The following is a 20,314-nucleotide window of genomic DNA, read 5'->3' as shown; positions in this document are numbered from 1 at the left end:
CCAACGGAGGAGGGAAAGAGGCATGAGACATTTGGAAGGAAAAATAAATAGGGCTCGGTAACTAATGGAAAGCAGGAGCAAGTTGGATATTTGTATCTCTTTTCTGTAACAGAGCAGAGTACTTACTTTGGAATCCCACATATCTTCAAGGAGGAGAAATTCAAAATTATTTCTCTATTCTGAAAGCTGTCGACTTGGAAATATTAAGAACAAGGAGATTGAGAATCTGAACTTGAAGCACTGACACCCATTTGAGAAGTTTCTTACTAGACCCTAATTTATCTGTTCAGAGGAAAGTGGTAACTTCGGGGGAGGCTATCACCATTGTTAGCTCTTTTGTTCAAGTCAAGACCAATGAGAATCATTACCTAGTTCACACACACACATTCTTTTTTTCCTTTTTTTTAAAAAGATTTTATTTAGGACGCCTGGGTGATTCAGTCGGTTAAGCATTTGCCTTCTGCTCAGGTCTTGATCCCAGGGTCCTGGGATCGAGCCCTGCATAGGGTTCCCCACTCAGTTGGGGTCCTGCTTCTCCCTCTCCCTCTGCCACTCCCCCTGCTCATGCTCTCTCTCTCTCTAGCGAGAGAGAGAGAGAGAGAGAGAGAGCAAGAGAGAGAACACAAGTCAAGGGGAAAGGCAGAGGGAGAAGCAGACTCCCCGCTGAGCAGAGAGTCTGATGCAGGGCTGGATCCCTGGACTCCAGGATCAGGACCTGAGCTAAAGACAGTCGCTAAATCGACTGAGCCCCTCGGGTGCCCCTACACACACACAATCTAAAGATAGATAGCTTAAAATGTAAAGGCCTCTTATTGATGCTAATCTTACACAGCTACATTATTGTTAAATAAACTTTTCAGTAATAACCAGCAAAGTAAGGGGCTGTGGCAGAATACTAGGGTGAAAAGGAAACTTAATGATCATCCAGACCAAACTGCTCTGTTTTATAGAAGAAACTGAGACCAGGGAAGTTATGTTCCCTTTTCATTATAAATCACGACAGATGCTAAAATCCACATCTCCTCCCTTAAGAATAATGTTCTTTTTTTTTTTTTTTTCCACAGTCCTTTCCTCAGCCTTGGTGATTCCATCCTTCTGGGAAATGCTTAGAAGTCAGCAGTGTAGCTGTCATCTCTGGTTCTAGATTTCTCTTCTGTTTGTATCATTGAGAAGGAAATACAACAGAAAAGAACCACCGGGATGAAATAGAGCTCCCATTACCAGACAGTGAAATAGTTCAGCCAGCTAGTAGCCCCGAAGAGCAGAGTGGGATCCAGGTGCTCGGAGTGTAGAACAGAGCATTATCTACTATTTGATGCACTTTAGGAGGAGCAAATGGTCATTCTGGTTCCAAGATGTTGGAGAAAAGCAAACTGCTATCATCTTACAAACAATGGCTAGGTATTGGGAATGGAGCAACAATTTCAGAAGGGACAGAGAGGGATTTATGATGAACCCAAAGAAACTTGGGGTGCCTGGCTGGCTCAGTCGGTAAAGCATGCAATTCTTGATCTCCGGGTGGCAAGTTTAAGCCCCACATTGGGTGGAGAGATTACTTAAAAATAAAATCTTTTTTTTTTTTTTTAAAGATTTTATTTATTTATTTGAGAGAGAGAATGAGAGACAGAGAGCATGAGAGGGAGGAGGGTCAGAGGGAGAAGCAGACTCCCTGCCGAGCAGGGAGCCCGATGCGGGACTCGATCCCGGGACTCCAGGACCATGACCTGAGCCAAAGGCAGTCGCTTAACCAACTGAGCCACCCAGGCGCCCTTAAAAATAAAATCTTAAAAAAAAAAAAAAAAAGAAACTTAAGCTTCACTGACTTGGGCTCCTCCAGACCCTGGAAGATACCCTAGCAATTTTGTATTCATGATTTTTTTTTTCTTAAAGACGTCCCTCAAATTGTAGTTTAGGGTCAACAAAACCTCTTAAGAATGAGATGTGCTAAATAGTCTAGCTCCCTCTAGAAAAACCTCAAAAGTGTCAGTGACCTGCTCTATTAGCTACTTACAAGTCTGTGGCCATCCTTTATATTTATTAAATTATATCAATGAGACTAGTAGAAGTGGAAGAGATAATGTTTAAGTCTTTACAGTCTAAGTAATAGACCTTCCTTTCATGCCAATATTTAGGAATTCTTTCCTCTTGGTTCACTATTGAATTTAAACAGTTTCTATTGAATTTATATTTCTGCATAACAATTAGAACTTCAGAAGCAGTTATAAGTGAGATGTTAAATAGAACTATTTTGTATGTTTGTTGCATGTTCATGCTCTGGAAATATGCTTTGGAGGACAAAACCATGAAAATCTTGATTTCTATTTAGATGGAGATTTATCATTATTTGTGAGATATGTCCAGTATGGTTTCACTTTAAAACCACAAATAAAGTTTTAACAATCGGTATTTTTCTTGTCAAGAGGTCTGTGGTCAGACTAAACATTTCTCTGAACCTGATTAGGTCCTTAGGTTTTTAAATTCAATATTCGGCAAATATAGAGCATTTGTTTGGCCGTAAGAAATAATTAAGAAGTCCAGAGTTAATGCAGCTCTCCTGAGTCTGCCCCTCTTTTCTGATGACATGATAATCGGACATAACCTCTCTGGTCTCAGGCCTCACCATATATGAGACTGGAGCAGAATGCATACAATTAATCCTTTGAGGATTTAGGTGACATTGCTCTAGGTTTTTACATTAGCAACTCCTTTGTTTGCTAGTACTCAAGTCATGGAAATTTAAATATTATTAAATGCTTTATTTCTTCTTCCTCACTCCCAACTATCCTGAATCCAGAAAAATAGACACACGGCCATTCTGCGAAGACAAAGGAACATTGAACAGTAAATTATACAACAGCCAGAACTGTCCACTGTGTATTCATTCTTGTAACGGACCGCTGGAGGGGAAATTAGCATACTTAGTTTGAATTCTTATAAAATAGAAATGGGATTGTTTTAGCAGTTTCACAGTTTGCATAGTAACCATCATACTTCATGGATGACCTCACTCGAAATAACACAAGGCTCTGAATAATGAGAAGGGGAATGTTCTATAAACAATCCAGATGGGTTAGGTACCTCCACTGACAAGATGTATTTAGTGAAGTCTAAAATCCACTTTTCCTGTACAAACACAGTGTCACTGTAATCCCATGGACTGCATTTACTTTCTCAGGGCTGAAGTCTCTTTTTTCCAATGATAGGCCTAAAACAAAACATGCAGAAGTCATTGAGTCATTTCTGTAGCATTTTCATTGCTAAAAGGGACCTCCAGAGGTCACCTCCTTCATCCCCATCTCCAGCCAGGACTCTCCCTAATACTGAGAGTCTACAGTGAGAGATCACTGTATAGTGATCTGCATTAAGAAAGCTTTTAAAGATCCCTGGGGTTGGTCAAAAAATAGCTAATATTGGCCTGATTCATAGAACAACATTATACGTATGTCAAAATAGCCACCTTCATCAAGGAAGACATCCATCAGGGTTAAGGGCTAGCAGTAGCTTCAAAAGGAAAAGCTTTATTTTCTCAGAGAAAAGGATGGTAGATTAAGGAAATGACCCAGGGTGTTGGCATCTTGTTTGTTTGTTTGTTTAGGTGTACACGGAATGCTTATCAAAAAGGAAACATTGTCTTGTCAAAGACCACTGCAGGGGAAACATGCAAGCAGATGACAACTCCTGTAACAAGTTTTTTCAAATAGCTGGGGTGGGGGTGCTGTTGTTTCAAACTAGATCTGATTAGCATCAAGTCCATGAAGGGCAGATGGTGAAACATAAGCATGATATTGACAACCTGAAACTACTACTACACTGTATGTTAACAAACTGGAATTTAAATAAAAACTTAAAGGTAGAGTGCAACTGTGAAAAACAAACAAACAAGAATAATATTGACAGACCTGCTTTTTAAGTGATATCTCTAACCCCTAATCTGCTGAGTTTGTTAGAGTTTATAATCTTATTTCTCCAACTCCATTAAACTGTGAGTGCAAAGGACAGGGATTTAAGTATAATTTCAATCTTCTAAGACAATACTATCGGGGATCGTAATCCTCCACAACTGTTAGACTTTGAATAATTGGATTTAAAGCACTACACTAGAATCTAGAAATCTAGCTAAAAGGAGAGCTGAGGTTCGTATCTGGATTGTTTGGGCCTTGAAGACTTTTGGTTGAATTATAGAGAGATTTTAAAGATACAGCTATGGCTATTCATAAAGTGAGGGAAATGAACTGCCCTGACAACTGTCCCAAGTATCCACTTGGCTTTGTGTATTAATGCTGCATTTTTTCACAAAGTGTATCTGTAAGGTTGCATAAAAGCCTGGTCAACCACGCGTGCTTTCAGGGTTAGGAGCTGGTGGGCTGGGTGGAAACAAGCTTAGAGGCTTTTTACCACATACCCTCTTGCCATCCATCAGATTTTGTGCTTTGAAACTTCTTTCAAAGAAGTCACTTGAAAGTATTTCATTTTTAAAAACAGAAAGGTACCCCTCTGCTCTCTTATTAGGCCAGATGTCAGTCTGCGTTGCAGGAAGTGGAAAGCTCTGACTACTGGCCTCTGCCAGCCTCCTTTGTAATTCTTGACTTTGGAAATGGGAAATCCGCCATTGAGAACTTTCTGACGTGCAGCTGCCTTTCTCAGAGAACACTAACCAACTAGCAAAATATTCAGGTTGCCTTTTCTTGTTGAGAGAGCAAGAGGCAAAAAAATAAGGAGATCTCGCTACAGTGTCTTCTTGGCTTTACAACATTCCCACAGTGGACACCTAAACTTTGAGTTAACGTGCAGTCTACATATTCACCAAAAAACTCAGGCACTTAAAATAAGTACAGTACCTCCTTAGTTACTTGACTATTTGGCAGAGTAGTTTTTCTTCTCCCTTAAACTGCTCAGATAATTGTCCGTTACCTGTTGTTATATAGATGTGTTATTTTTTTTAAAGTTATTAATCTAAACAAATTCCCAGAGCAGAATCAAGAAATTGCAAATAGAAGAAACCAAATTAGCTTTTAAGAAAGATACTGAAAATGAAAGGAGTGTAAGGAAAAACAGAGAGTAGCAGATTCTGTAATTTTTATTACAAAAAAAAAGTTCAAACCCTTTACATGCTATGACATTAAATGTCATATAGAAGTTCATTGCAAGCAAACCTTTTTAAAAATATACATACTGTATATATTTACATTCCAGTCTAAGTAACTGGTGTCAAGGTGTAGTTCAGGTTCTAGTGTTCACCCACCCTGTGGATTTGTTCAGCAACTAGACAGCGATTGTATCTTCACTCAGGCACATAAAGAGGTAGAAACTGCTTTTAAAAAAGAAAAAAACCAAGTGGAGTGCAAATGTGAAGATCATCATTGAAGCAGCTTAGCTACATCAAGAAGGCCCTAACTAGCTTTGGTCATCTCAAGCTGAATACATGTAGCTGGTCCTTTAACTTAAAATCAGAAAAACTCTGGGTAGATGTTCTTCTGAGCACATCGGGGGTTGGCAGAGATCAGCAATAATGCTCTGCCACTCTGCACCAAAGAATTGCATATGACTAAGACAACATAGCAACAGGGCTGGGCTGGCAGTTGGGCACCTTTTCCCTGGTAAGACACAAATAATACACAAATGAGTGGCTTAAGGGACCTCAAATTGGTATCTGTACGCCTACAGCCTGGAACTTAGAAGCCCACCAAGATACTCCTTTCCCAAGTGAAACCTCTGGTAATTTCTGCCCATGCCCACCTCCAACCCAAACTGAGCTTAGTAGAGTCTAGATAGGGGTGAGGCGGCCTAAGACTTCTGCCGGCCAAGGTTTCTCAGTCTCAAGACTGAGGGCTCATGAGGGCTCTTGGGCCTGAGAAGGGCTCCCTGGCTTCTTGCCAGACTTGACGGTGCTCGTTCCTGAGAGGGGGAGTTGGAGGGAAGCCACAGGGGTGGCGGAGGGCAGAAGCCCTTCTCGTTCTCTTTTCTTCTGTTTCATCCTGCGGTTCTGGAACCAGATTTTGACTTGCGTGTCATTCAGCTGCAAGGAGTTGGCTATCTCGATGCGTCGGGCTCGAGTTAAGTACTTACTGAAATGAAACTCCTTCTCCAGTTCTGTCAGTTGCTTGGTGCTGAAATTGGTGCGGATCGCGCTGGAGGGGCTAGCGGCTCCATACTCGGCGAGTTTGCCTGCAAAGTAAAGACAGGGCATCGGGGGTCGGGGGTGAGAGGACGCGGACACAGAACGCGGGCGACCGGCGGAGCTGGTTAGAATCGAAGTTACAGCGCACTTCTCCTGGGGCTCCGAGAACCCAGCAGAAACGCTCCACGGAGAGCTCCTTCCTGAAATTTCCTCAGTGCCTGGCCCATTTTCGAAGCCTCTACTTGGGGCACGCTCTAAGGAACGCGCCTACTTAATGCCTCGGAACGCACTTCCCGCATAAGCCCTAAATGGCCGTCCGGAGGGGCAGCTGCCACGCGCTCCCAGCGTCCTTCTGCCGAGGGGGGGCTCCGATCCCAACCCCAGTATAGCGTCCGTCCGAGGCCCAAGTACTTACTTTTCCTAGGGGCGTTCCTCTTCACTTTCATCCACTCGAAGGTGCTGAAGGCGGCGGGGAGGCCAGAGGCTGGCGAGGCCGACTTGGGGTAGGCACCGGGGGCCGGGGACGCGGTCTGGAAGGTCGCGGGGTGGCCGTCGGCTGGCTCCTTCAGACACGCCGGCAAGGGGCCGGGCTCGCCAAAGGCCGCGTAGTCCACCTGGCCGCTGAGGAGAAAGGAGCCGCCGCCCGAGAAGACCGCGGAGGTCGCGTAGTGGACGTGCGCCCCGCCGTCGTCGGCCGGCCGCCCGAGCGCGCACGGGAAGTCGTAGGCGGACGCCGGCCCCAGGAAGCCGTAGTCTGCGCCCCCTGCCGCGGCAGGTGCGGCGCCCGGCTCGAAGGCACCCTCCAGGGTGCAGGGCGCGAAGGAGGGCGCGGCCGGGGGCGGCGCGGGAGGCTGCGCGGGCGCGGCTGGGGGCAAAGGCGCAGGGCGCGCGGCGGCCAGGGGCAGGCAGCTGACGAAGGCACCGTCGCCGCTGCCCAAGGGGAAGGCGGGCTGCAGGGCCACGGGCCGGGCGTCGGCGCGGCAGAACTTGGGCGCGAAGCTGAGCACGTCGCCGCCGCCCCCGCCGCCCCCGCCGCTGCCACACGACACGTACTCCAGGTAGGAGCTCATGGTTCCGGCCCACGCGCCTGAGCGAGCAGGCCGGGGCCGGAGTGCGGGGCCGGAGTGCGGGGCCGGAGTGCGGGGCCGGAGTGCGGGGCCGGGCAGGACCGCCGCGGGCTGCGCCGCTCCACCTTTCTTCCCTACCGGAGCTGCCTTCGCCGAGCCATGGCGAGCGAGCCTGAGGTAAATAGTGGCCTAATATAGCGGCGGGGGTGGCCACGTGGCGCTGGCCGGCCAATGGGCGCCTGCCCCGCACGGCCGGGGTCCCGACTGGCGCGCGGCTCCACGCGCCTGCCCCGCCGCCAACTTTGCCAAACCTGCGGGTGGCCGCCGTCCAGCACCCCCCGCTCCCGGGCCCGGGAGAGAGCCGGCGCGGCCCACGGGCGGCCTGGGGAAGGGCGGGGCGAGAGCGCAGGACGCCTGCTGCCCGGACAGGTACTGGACGAAGCGGGAGGAGAAAGGCAAAACTGGCCGCTCGCGTGAGGACAGAGGGGGGGGAGAAGCTTGTTCTTCTGGATCGGTGGGTGGCTGACCCCTCGGTTGCGGATTGTGGGCACTAAGGTCGGGAAGGGGTTAAAAAGGAGCGTGAACTTCAGCCTGTGGGGACTGCTCCTAGCCTTTTCCCCGGGAAGGTAAAGTATTCCTCTCCCTCTCTACTCTGAGTCCTATGCGCTTTCGGTTTTCCCGGCACTGGTGTTACCCCTCTCCTAAACCTAGAGTACAGGCTTAATTTTCCCTCGTTTTCTCCCTGCCTCCGATTCATGGGACTAAATTGTATGCCCTGGGTGCTGTGTACCTGGGGCGGCACAAAATCTTCACGTTTAGACTAGATTTTCACGTTACTTCGCAGCATCCCTTCAGTTCGCGTTCCTTCCATTTGTGGCGGCGTGATAAGGGTGCGTGTTGGGGCGCCAGGTTTTGATTTGGACAGAAGATGAGGTTTCTGCCCTGTGGGGAAATTTACCAGCTCCCCCCCCCCCCCACTAGGCTGTCCAACTAAAGACTCTGCCCTTGTGGTGGAACGCCAGTGCTCCTCTCGGGGAGGCTGGCACCCGCGCCGGGGCTGGGGCGGCGCACGTTCTCTCTGAGGCGCTTGGCTCCAGGGCGCAAAGGCTTCCCAGGGACCGGTGAGATCCCAGAGGTTTGGACGGGCTTGTACCTCGAAGCAATTAAAGCTTCTATTCCATCAGATAAGTGCTGCGTCGTCTCTTGCGAGTGAAATCTGAGGGCTCACAATGTTAATGGGCTCACGTCCTTCCCTTGATAATATGGTTTTGTTTACTGAGCGTAGAGAGACGGGAAATAAAAGTGCAACTGGCACAGGAAATGAAGAGTAGAAGGGTTACAAAGACAAGCTTTACGTTGACAAATTTTCCAACTTCCTTGAACATTTCTTGTAATGTTTTCCTCTTTGGGGCCGTAGGAAAATAACAAATTAAATAAATAAATGTTATTTACACACAGCAGTCATGAAAGAGAGTGGTTTCCTAAAACTGTGTGAATAGGGTCTACTCTTGGCTTATTCAAGTGCCCTTGAGAATTTGATCTATTATAGCCTCTTAGTTATGGTGACAGAGGTTTTATTATTGTTTTACTGATCCACTTGTCATGAAAGAGCGATTGAGTCCTTGCCTAAAATTCCGCTCTGAGGAAGCCTGGAAAGTAGGAGCCATCACGGTCCAGGGAGCCAGTCCCTTACTGGGATGTGAACTTGTGAATAAACAAAGCCACACCAAACGTGTTGCTGGTGAAACTGAAGTTGAGCCAAGGTGGGGAGGGGGTAGGTAGAGAGTACACACCTAGGAATGAGCACAAAACTAACAGGTCTGGGGTTCCTACCCTGCTGGATTTCTTGGGCTTGATTGGGAAATAGAATCCTGTGCTGAAAATCGCCCTTCAAACTTGATGTTGCTACTTCAGTTTTCTCCTATAGCCAATCAGATGACAAAGGTCCTAAATAGTCTTTTGAAAGAGAAAAATAGAAGCTCTTTTTTAGCTCCCTGATCAGGAAATGATAGAGCTCTTCAGAGCTAGCTCAGGCTTCATATGTAGAAGTATTTCCTTGCTGTCCCTCACTCTGTGCTCTTAATACAAAAGTATCAGCAACTCAGATGCTGCTGAGGTCATGTAACACTTCACTCACCCCTGGCTAGACTTTAATAGCCAATTTTTACCAGCATAATGACCCAGTGTGCACACTCCTATCTCAAAACTATAAGTCTTTCTCTCAGAAGGTACTCATTTAATCACAGCTCCTAGGCCCAGAGGCCCCAGCAAGTCAGGAGGGAGGATAGCCTTGTAAACCTCTCTGGAGAAGACATCCAGCTGGCTGCAACTCAGGATGTAGGAGAGAAAATCCGGCCTGATTGTCTGGCAAGTCTGACCAAAACCTATCATATTAAGCACCTTTGCTCTAAGGTTTCAGGAAAAACAGGCAGCCTAGGTGCCTTGGCAGACTTCATTGCAACAGGGACCAGGTTTCTGCTGCTAAGCATAGGGAGCAAAAGTTGGGTGCTTGCTGTCACAATTAAGCATTGACTTTGATAAGCTGTCCACACTATTTCCCTGAAGCAAAATTTTAGAGATTGAACTTTTTTTTTTTTAAAGATTTTATTTATTTATTTGACAGAGAGATAGAGAGAGAGCGCGCAAGTAGGCAGAGCGGCAGGGAGAGGGAGAAGCAGGCCCCCCGCTGAGCAGGGAGCCTGATGTGGGACTTGATCCCGGGACCCTGGGATCATGACCTGAGCCAAGGGCAGACACTTAACCAACTGAGCCACCCAGGCGCCCTAGAGATTGAACTTCTGCGGATGGAAGAAAATGTCCTAAAAGAGAATGAGATTTTTTTTTTTAATTGCATTGTTTTGTTTTCAAAACTATAGGTGAGAGTGGGTGGGTGAGGTATTCAATATTTGTTCAGACCCAATTGTAGTTCTCTGATAATTGCTTACAGAGAGCTGCGTTCTGTTCATCCTCTCTTCTCCCTTTAGTCTCTCAGGTTTTGGCATATCCTACACCTTGGGGCCCAGAGTTGCCATCTCCACTCCTGGACTGGTTCTTGACTTGCTTAGATTGGAGTCAAGACTCTGGTTATCTCAGACTCAGAGTCAACATTTGCCAGGGACCTACTGTGTACGAATGTTTTGTTAGGGGAGGTCTAGGCTGCAAAAAAAAGATATTCTCAAGCCAAAGGAACAAGAGATTCATTACTGGCACAAGTCTCAGCTATACTATAAATCTACTCCAGAAGAATCGGAATCTATAATTTTCTAAGGAGAGATTGGAAGATATTATTGGAGGAAATGTATGTAGAAAGTGTGAACATAGGATACTTTGAGTACCTTTAAAGTTTGTCTCCTAGATGTTCACAGGGTATGAGAGAAATGTCTTACTAATTTTATTGCTTGTTCAAGTCATGAATTCCCAAGGGTCACTTGCCCTGCTAGGTCCTGGTGCTGTGAGTTCTCAGCAGGAGGTGACAGCAGAGGGGCCTGATTGCCAGGTTGTGTTTGATGTAGGAATGCTTTGAAATCTCTCCCATACTGCTAACCAAGGCAGCCACCCCCCACCCCCACCCCCATGACAACCTTTGTCTCCCATTCGAGCTACAAGCCTTTTTTCCTGCAGACAGAAGACAGAAGTGATGGAGGGTGGCACTCTGGACTTCTGTGTGTTTACAGTTGTTCCTAAGAAGTCTCTTGCAACCCCTCTCCACAAGCCTCATCATGTTACCCCTTGGAGATGCTTTGAGACATGCAAACTCTTGGCTCCACAGCCCCAAAGTATAGAAAGGCTCTTGCTTGTTGGGGTGAAAAGCAGAGGGGGAGGTGGGGTTTTCTCTTAAGCAAGATTTGTAGTTCTCTGCAGCAGCCCTCAGTCTTCCATGGGAAGTGGGGGTGAAAGGGATCCTAAGGACAAGAATTTTAAACCTGTCAGAAGCTTGTTAACATGACCCTCCCTGAGGAAAAAGTTTAGAGTGCTGTGCCTTTCCCTGAGAGCTTTGTGAATGAAAGCCTCATGGGTCAAGCCCTTGCCTGGCACACAGTAAACATCCAAGAAATGTTTGTTGGACAGAAGTAAAAATGGACAGAATGGTGGGTTGTTGTTCTTTTTTTAAGATTTTATTTATTTATTTGACAGAGAGACACAGCCAGAGAGGGAACACAAGCAGGGGAGTGGGAGAGGGAGAAGCAGGCTTCCTGCAGAGCAGGGAGCCCGATGCAGGGCTCGATCCCAGGACCCTGGGATCATGACCTGAGCCGAAGGCAGATGCTTAACAACTGAGCCACCCAGGCACCCTAAGAATGGTGTGTTTTTACCATGACTAATATTGGCTAAAGGATATCCCTAGATTATTGGCTCCCAAAACCACTTCATGTGGGTAGGAATCATCACAGAAGCTTCTTTAAAAGTGCAGGTTCCTGAGCCCACCCAAGAGATTTTAATCCAATATATCTGACTCCGGTAGGAGTCTTAATAAACCTCTTGGGTGATTCTAAAGCAAGGTTCTTTGGAACCATACTTTGAGAATTTCTGTTTCAGGAGCTGGTTTGGGGTGGGCAATGTAGGGAGAGAGGGGTGATTCTGTAGGAGGGGCCCTTGACCAGCACCATGAGAACTCATTGCTAACTAGAACATGAGTAAACCTGAACAATGTTCAGAAGCCTGTTGAGTGGTAGGGGCAGAGAATGTTAAAGCCAAACCTGAGTCTAGTTGGGGTGAAGTTTCCTAAATATCCTTAAGTAGGAGTTTCCCAAGTTTTGCTGACAAAATAGTGCTTTGCAGAGACCCGGCTTCTGCTCCTTGCCACTTTCCTAACTTGGCTTTGCGGATGCTAGCAAGGTAGGAAGTGAAAGGGTTTTTTCTCTCCCAGTCTCCTCAGAGAAAGTTTAGAGTGGTTTTGAGGTAATGGAAAGAAGGAAGGAGTAAGAATGGGGGCATCTCAAGAGGGAGGAGCCAACTCTTCTTTCCTTCCACCTCTCCCAAATTGTCTGGAATGAGCATTTGAGCTCCTGGGATCCAGAGGGGATGAAATGTCTGTTGGCCTAAGCTGTAACTAACTCTTCCTTTGGCTAAAAATGGACCTTTCATATCATAAAATGTCAATGCAAGAAGGCTCCGTAGAGACAAGTGACATTGAACCCCTCATTTCAGAAAGGAAGTCACCTTATTCAAAGGTTAAAACACAAAACCGTCCTGCAAAAAATGAGGGAACTAACTTGGGTCTCCTGACCGTCCACAGTCTGCTGCCTGTCCACAGTTTACAAAAGGGGAAGAGTAAAGCAGCCCCTCCTCTACACTGTGGCAGCCTCAGTGCTGAGCAACAGAACAGTGTTCAAGGAGACACCCTTGTTTCTGGGAGACCCTACAGCCGGTGTGGCTGACTGGGAGGCTTGCTGCCCCGCCCCCTTTGCAATTTGTTTGCTAAACTTGTGCTCCAGGATTCTGAGGCCACACCTTGAGCTACTCCTGCAGGAGAAGGCAGAGAGGATCTGGGTTCTCACCCCTTCCACCAAGCAAGGGTAAAGGATGCCCTCATCTCCTGCTGAGCTTGATCCCTGGGGGATCGAAACAAGAAATAACCTTAGATTAATGTAACTGGATAGTACAAATTTAGGACATGTGTGAACACACACAGGTGCACCCAGGTCAGGTTTATGTGGTTCAAGATTCAAAGGGTACACAATGGTATGCAGTGAAAATCTTTCTCCCACCCCTGTCCTCAGCCACCTAGATCCCCTTCACATAAGTTATTAGTTTCTTTTGCCTTTCCAGAGATACTTTATACATCTCCATCTATCTATAAATTCCCCCACATTTTTTTTTGCATAGATGATAGCATATTAGACAGGCTCATTTGGCCCCATGCTTTTCCCCCATTGTATCTTTTTTTTTTTTTTTTAAGATTTTATTTATTTATTTGTCAGAGAGAGAGAGAGCTAGCAGGGGAGAGTGGCAGGCAGAGGGAGAAGCAGGCTCCCCGCTGAGCAAGGGGCCCTATGTGGGACTTGATCCCAGGACCCTGGGGATCATGACCTGAGCTGAAGACAGATGCTTAACCGACTGAGCCACGCAGGCACCCTCCCCTATTGTATCTTGAAGATCATTTCATATAAATGCATACAGAACTTCCTGGTTTACTTTTACAATTTCATGCTGTTCTACTGTACATACCTACCACAATTTTAACTAATCCCCTATCAATGGGGATAGAAAGGCTCCTGCTTATTTTCAGTCTTTTGCTATTACAAACACATGTTCAAGTTTTTGACCTATTAGAAAAATTCCCAGACATGGAATTACTTAGTCAAAAGTATGTGCACTGGCCATTTTGATACAAAATGCCAAATTGCTCTCTTTAGAAGTGAATCAATTTACCCTTCTACTAGCAACATAAGAAAATTCCTGTTACCCTATGCTCTTGCCACCTCAGTGGGATAGTAAAATTTTTTATTTTTGCCAATCCAGTAAGTAAAAAATAATACCTCTTGCTTACCCTTAGAGCATCTCCAGAAATGCCATTCTTCCTGATCTTGTTTGATCCTTTCATAATTCTATTTTATAAATGGTAATACTGACGCAGAAAAGATAAACTACTTGTTGCATTTCACCCAGTGTAAATGGCCAAGGTCAGATGTTCCAACACTCTTTCCCATACTGTACTGTGTCACAAGGAAGCCTAAGGAGGGTCAAAGAGAGTGGGTGGCTTCAAGCATTCCCTGAAAGACACATGGTATAAAAAAGCTTTCCGACATCTGCTAAGAGGCCTCCTCTTTAGCGGTCTGATACCAGGACCACATTTCTGCATGTGTCCCTGGAGAGTACACTCCGGAAGCGGAGGAGCTCTAATTAGCACTATGATCTGACCTAGTCCAAAGCATTAGTTGGATTCAATATCTGGGAAGCAGGAGGGTGTTGTTTTTAATTTTCCTGAGACTTATTTCTCATTGGCCACCCAGGATCTAAGTTTTGATTAGCATGGTGTGGGTTAGAGGATGTTTTCCCTAGGTTTTAGCTTTGCATAGGACACTCACTTGGACTTGGTGAAGGTAATTCCTAATGTGGGCATGTGCACCTGTGCGCGCACGCACGCACACACACACGGTAAACTTCTGAGATAGATACCTATTGATTGTTACATTGGTGATGAAACTGAAAGCCAGAAAGATTAAGTGAATGGTTTAGGGTCATACAGTGTATCAGTTAGCAAAACAAAAAACACAATGTAGACCTAAAACTGAATTCTTTAGTTTCCCCTGCAAAGTATTCTCTTCCCCCTCCTGTATTCATGGTGAATGACCTGAGTACCTACTCAGGCCCTCTAAATAGAAACCTAGGGATTAATATCTGTAACTGCTCTTTCACTCATCCAGTTATCACCAAGTCCTGTGAATTTGTCCTCCTAAATGTCTTTCCTCTTCATCATCTTAGTTCCTCTCTATGCTGGATTATTGCAGCAGCCTCCTTTTTTTTTTCCTTCTTGCTTCCTATCTCTGCTTTCTCCAGTCAGACACAGTATCCCAAAGAGGAAGTTTCCAATACATAACCTCACATCCCATTTTAAAACTTTCAGTGGCTTCCCACTGCCTACAGATCAGGTCCAGACTCCTTTCCATGAACCCCATATAACCTCTCTTTCCAGCCAGATGTTCTATTCCAAAGGATTCTTCTTGTTCCAGGCCCAGACCTTGCTCTTTCTTCCCTTCTTGCTTTGCATGTGCTGCTCACTCTGCCTGGTATGTCTCTTCTTCCTTCCTAAAAAACTCATACTTCAGGAACCCAAATTCACCTCCCCTGAGAAGACTTTTTTTTGACACTACAGTAATGTTAGAGGCTCCTTTTCTTTATTAAATCCAGGAACATTTTGGTCACACCTGTGTTATAGCATCTGTCGCACTGTTTTAAGATTCTTTTTCTCCCCCGGTAGATGAAAAGGTGCACACTATTAGTGACTCGTTTTTATATCTCAGAGCCCAGCACAGTGCCCACAGGAGCTGTTCAGTAGGTATTGCTGAGAGGCAAGGAGAGAAGGACACACTCTGAGCCAAGGACAACAGGACCAGTATTTTAATTGCTTAATGAGTTCAGAACACTGTGCAAGGCTTAATGCTTCAGCTTGTATCTACCTAAAGCAAAATGAGAGTAGAACATCTCTCCAAAGCAAGTTCATTTCCACCCAAGAGGAGGCTGAAAGAGAAGAGGGGAGGGGGGAGTTGGGATTTTCTGTCTTTCAGAGGCTCTTTCCTATAGGCTGAGGCAACACTTAACTAACTCCAGAAACTTCTCAGCTGATGTCACTCAGAAAAAGAATAAAAGAGGGAGTAGCCTGGAACTTTCTTAGAATTTACAAAGAGAACTACAAATACCACTCAAGAAGGAGTATAAGAATGCTTCACCACCCACTTACCCAAGCCCTCCCCCGCTAAACCGCTCTAATGCTAATGACCACCCCCCCCCCCCCCGCCCTGCGCGCCGTTTTCAGTCTATCTCTTAGTCTATCCCTTTATGGTATTTCTAAAATGACCCCAAAAGAGCTGATGTAAAAATATTCCAGTCCTTCCTTCACACCAGACAAGAGAGGAAAGGCATATCATTGTGGTTGGTATCTTAAGTGTATTTTTATTGTTCTTTTTATATGGCATTCAAGTTTAGTTGCAAGTTCAACAGGAGTGTTATCCTGCTTCCTCCCACACAAATTACTCCTGCAGGTAAATAAGAACGAAACTAGCTCCGCCCCTTCCCTGAATCCTAGTCCCTTGGGAGCCTTTTGTGTGTGTCTGCAAAAACCTTCAGACCCATTGGGATTTTTCTTGTTCTGTCTTGCGAGAGATGGAGTTGTGGCGTGGAGTAGCGCTGAGGGTGTGACGGGGGAGGGAGGAAGCGGCGGGTGTGGGGGGCTGGGGATACTGAGCCACCGTGCGTCCGGGACGGGCGCTGGGGCCCGCCTCTTGGGAGGGCGGTGGGCCGCCAGCGGTCCGAGGGCGGGGCCGGCAGGCGGCAGTAGGGACCCGGAGCGCGGGGGGTGACCGGCCTCGCGCCGCAGGGCGTGGGCGGCGTCGCACCCTCCGTGAGCGCTCACCCCGCGTGCCTGCGTCTCCTCCGCTTGCGGTTTCTGGTCGGCTCCCAGCTGGCCGGGACTTGCTCTGAAGTAGGAGGAACCGCTGTCGAGCGATAAGTGCACACCGGGTGATTGATGAATTCTTAATAGGACTAACCTCTCCCGCCGCCCCCCACCCCCGCCCAACCCTCGACACACACAGAGAAATCCTTCACCCAGCCCCCTCCCCAGGCCTCCTCGCTGGCGAGAGGGGACGCGGCCGCCAGCCTGTTGGGTGATTAACTCACCGTTTGTCTTTCCGAAAGTGTGCCAGGTGGATTCCGGCAGCCTGGCCGCGGCCCGGCGGCTCCGGCTCGGTGCTGACTGCGCCCTGTGGCAGGCCGGGCGAGCGCCGAGCGCGCGCGCGTCACATGCTGGCGCGGCCCCGAGACGGCCTTTGTGCCGCGCGACCGCCGGGCCGCCCGGGGCAGGCGGCGGCTATTGTTCCCCGCGGGCGAGGGAGGTGCTCAGACTCGGGGTCCACGCCAGCCTCCCCCCCAGAGTGTCCCCACGTCTGAGGACGGGTGGGGGTTTCCTTTGTGTGTTCTGTGCCCGCGACGGGAATGGCGCGTCGTTGCTGCCCCCGGGGGCCGCAGACGAGGCGGAGGGAGGTTGGTGCCAGCTCGACTACCTCGAGCGCCGCGCAACCCACCCGGTTTCCCGCTCTGCCCTTGCGGAGGAGGCTGGGAGGCATGCGCTATTCGTTGGGCAGCGCTTGGAACAATAGAGTCATCAAAGGGCCTTCGCCCCGGCTCCTCCTTAGTCAGCGACCTCTTCTCCCTTCCTTCAAAAAGGCCCTGGCCCAACAGGTCCTCTTGGCCTGGTTTTAGGTCTGCTTTCCCAGTAAAAACATTTCATCTGTACCATCAGGGTTCTCCATGAGTCCTGATTTAAATGAGTCTCGTCCTTGGGCTCTTACTAATGTTAAAATCCTATTTTCATTGTTTTCCAGATAATATTCTTCCATAAAAATGATCCAGATTAGCTATTGGAACCAGTCAAGATATTTTGCCAAAAATAGGGACTTTTTGGGACGCCTGGGTGGCCCAGACGGTTGGGCGTCTGCCTTCGGCTCAGGTCATGATCTGGGGGTCCTGGGATCGAGCCCCACGTCAGGCTCTCTGCTCAGTGGGGACTCTGCTTCTCTCTCACACTTTCACTCTGTGCTCGCTCTCTCTGTGTGTCAAATAAATAAAATTTAAAAAAAAATAGGGACCTTTTGCCGCCTTCTGCTACAGCAAATGATTGGACATCCATTTTCATTTCTTCTTCCTTCATGTGGGAAAACCTTTTGTTCACTGTGTTTCAGGCTGGACCTGGCCTGAAAGTGGGTCCTTGAAGTACCTTTGTACTATTCCAATTTGCCAAGTGGTTATGAGACCTGAGGGAAGTGTTCAGGCATGGGCTTTAGGTCAGGTATAGGTAATCCATTCGGTACCAACTTTAGGCCCCACAGATAAGGGCCTTTGTAACTGGACCGAAGACAAGGGAACAATGAAAACTAAGATTTCACCCTGTGTGATGATCTTGGCCACCAGCACCACCAATGCTGTGAGTACAGAGGATTCACCTACCCAGTCCTTTTTTCTCTCCATCCAGGCTCTCCGCAAGAGAGATCTAAGTGAGCTGGTCCTCATAGCTGGTGAGGGTATGGCTGGCGACTCAGTCTCAGCTGTGCCCAAAGTGTCTAGGGATAAGTGTACTCACCCAGGCGGTAGCTATATCCTCTCTGGGAAGTTGCAGTGCCCGGAAGTGGTGAGGCTGTAGGCCTGTGGGGCCTTCTGCCCCTCTTTGTATTTTTATTTAATACAAACTTCGGTTCATCCTATTTTTTTTTCTTACAGTTTCTGAAAGAAGGACCAAAGTAATGCCAAGAACTCCCAGATGAAGAGGACCTTCGTGGATCTGTAACTAGAATTAACCAATTCTTTACTTCAAGAGAAAGTTTCAACAAATTCTGAGGATAAAGCCAAACAGGCCCGTGACTGTCCCTTGAGTACTGAGTGTAAACAAGCTTCTGGCTCCTCCAGGTCAAGCAGAGAAACACTTTTCATTAGAATGTTGGGTTTCTTCTTTGTTATTCAAACGTACACCCACACATATCCTCTTCACCCTCCCTAATGAAAAACCTCAACAGATGGAGAGCCTAGGCTCCCAAGACTTATGGCTGAGGAGATGCACTTCACTCAAGGGTGGGTTGGCCGGTACAGAATGGGGGAGGGGGGGAGGAGAAATGAGTAGCCAGCGTAGGTAATCACTATCTTTTAATACTCCTTACAGATAGAAATTCAAAAAATCCTGTTCAGCAAGGTTAGCAGCCTCTGGGGCCTAGGAAACCAATTTGGCTGATGTGTCTCTGATAGGGACTAGGCTTGGGGCTGCACCAGGGGGGAAAGTACTCATTCTATATTCTCTCTCTCTCATTTGAAAGCCTATACAAAGAGATGGTACAAATGGATGCTTAACTTAATGATTCATCAGAGGCGGATTTTTCTCTGTCAGGTCCCTGGTTGAGGCTGAGGTCTGAAAGCCGGGAGGCAGAACATTTACTTAATCGCCCATTCTTACCACCTATCCAGGGGCCAGGACTACTCTTCAGACCTTTCCTCTGCAACTACCCCACACCCCTGGGTAGCTCAGTTGGGTCTCTACCCCACTCCAGGCTGGATCCTGAGTTTCTCTTGGTAGCCAGGGCAAGCTCTCCCTCTGCCTAAATCTCTTTACCCACCCCCACTTCCCATTCTTCAGTGGGCAATTCGTGCAGCCTCCTCTCTACTCTGCTTTAATTCACGTTTGACTGCCTGTACAGAACAACCAGGGGCTCCCAAACGGCTGCCACCCCCATCCATGGGCCTGGGTTTTAGACTCTGAGCCCTTTTCTTCAAGCCTCAGGAGGATCCCCCACAACCTCCCTGACCCCTCCCCTCCCCCCCCACTCCACCCTTCAGCGGTCTCTGTAGGGAAAAAAATTAAAAGGAGCTGATCAAGGCCTGAGCCAGAGAGCCACTTCCTCCCCTGGAGCAGCAAACGAGGTAACCTCCCAGAGACCAATACCCAAAGCGAAGCCCGGCCCTTCCTCCCGGCGTAGGCCCTCCAGTGCTATTGTGAGGCTCTACCCGAAGCCGAGGCCATGGGGAAGTTGCGCACGCAAAAGCGTAAGGCTCCTGGAAGCCCAGGCTGCTCCTAGCGCCCTCAGCGCAGCGCCCGACAGCGAGGGGTCAGCAGCCTCGAGGCCTTGGGGCGCTCCCCATCGCCCGCGGCGAGCCTGTCTCGGGCAGAAGTCACGGGGTGGAGGTTCCCTTCGCCTGCCAACTTGCCCCTTCCCGCTGCCGGTCACACACTCGCCCACTTCCCCCGGGACGGAGAAGCCTGGGCCTGGGGCGCCATTGCCCAGCCCGTGCTCCCCTCCCCCACTCTCTTCTTTCTCTGCTTTTCCGAGACCGGGGAGGGAGGAGGCGGGCGCCTCCGCCGATAGAGCGGCTATTGTGACCCTCCCTCGCTGAGCGGGAACCCTACCGAGAGTGTACCGCCGGCGGGGGAGGAGGCGACAGTGTGTGCAGGCCTCGGGGTGCGGAGGGGGTGGTACTGGGAAATAAATAGACGTGTGCAACCTTGGGCATTTGGGCCCTTCAGAGGGCGTTTGGTTGTGTTTAGACTCCAGTGCTTCCTAACACTAATTGCAGGCTCAAAAGGAGCAGAATTTATGGCGAAGGCCAAGGCGGCTTGTTTATAATTTATGAAGTTTTAAATGGCTGTGCCGCGGGCCCTCCTCTCGCCCTGGCCGACGGCCGCGCGGGAAGCGCCAACCCAGACTCACCCCCACCCGGGCCCCCCGCCACCCTCCGCGCGCCAGGAGCGATCGAGTGTGCCCATCACATGGCACTCACGCCAATGACAGGAAAGAATCCGAGCTATTCTCAGAAGCCTCGGGGAACTTTTCTCCAAAGGTGAGAGAAAGCCGATTTGTCCCAAGCGAATTCCCCCACCCCATTAGAGAGGGGTGCCTCCGGGCAACCGCCCCGAGAGGGAGCCCCCAAC

General features: G+C 48.3%; 1 protein-coding gene across 2 annotated transcripts; it reads right to left on the bottom strand.

The window, feature by feature from the left end:
- Nucleotides 1-2,937: 2,937 nt before the first annotated feature.
- HOXD1 (homeobox D1) lies at nt 2,938-7,347 on the bottom strand. 2 transcript variants are annotated; one of them, XM_064585782.1, is made up of 3 exons: nt 6,534-7,347; nt 6,067-6,165; nt 2,938-3,205 (listed from the first exon to the last, which is right to left on the bottom strand). In XM_064585782.1, exons 1-3 carry the CDS (start codon nt 7,186-7,188, stop codon nt 3,108-3,110), a joined length of 852 nt encoding a protein of 283 aa, XP_064441852.1. In that variant the 5' UTR covers nt 7,189-7,347; the 3' UTR covers nt 2,938-3,107. The 2 variants fall into 2 exon arrangements, with proteins under 2 accessions (XP_064441852.1, XP_045724425.1); XM_045868469.3 differs by lacking the exon at nt 2,938-3,205 and having other exon boundaries at nt 5,060-6,165.
- Between the last annotated feature and the right edge of the window lie 12,967 nt (nt 7,348-20,314).

Source organism: Mirounga angustirostris, unplaced genomic scaffold (assembly GCF_029215605.1).
Source record: "Mirounga angustirostris isolate CCGP_5_RB_7025 unplaced genomic scaffold, mMirAng1.0.hap1 SCAF_3, whole genome shotgun sequence".
NCBI lineage: Eukaryota > Metazoa > Chordata > Mammalia > Carnivora > Phocidae > Mirounga > Mirounga angustirostris.
Note: the sequence above shows the minus strand (reverse complement) of the source record. Positions and strands in the feature narration are given on the sequence as shown.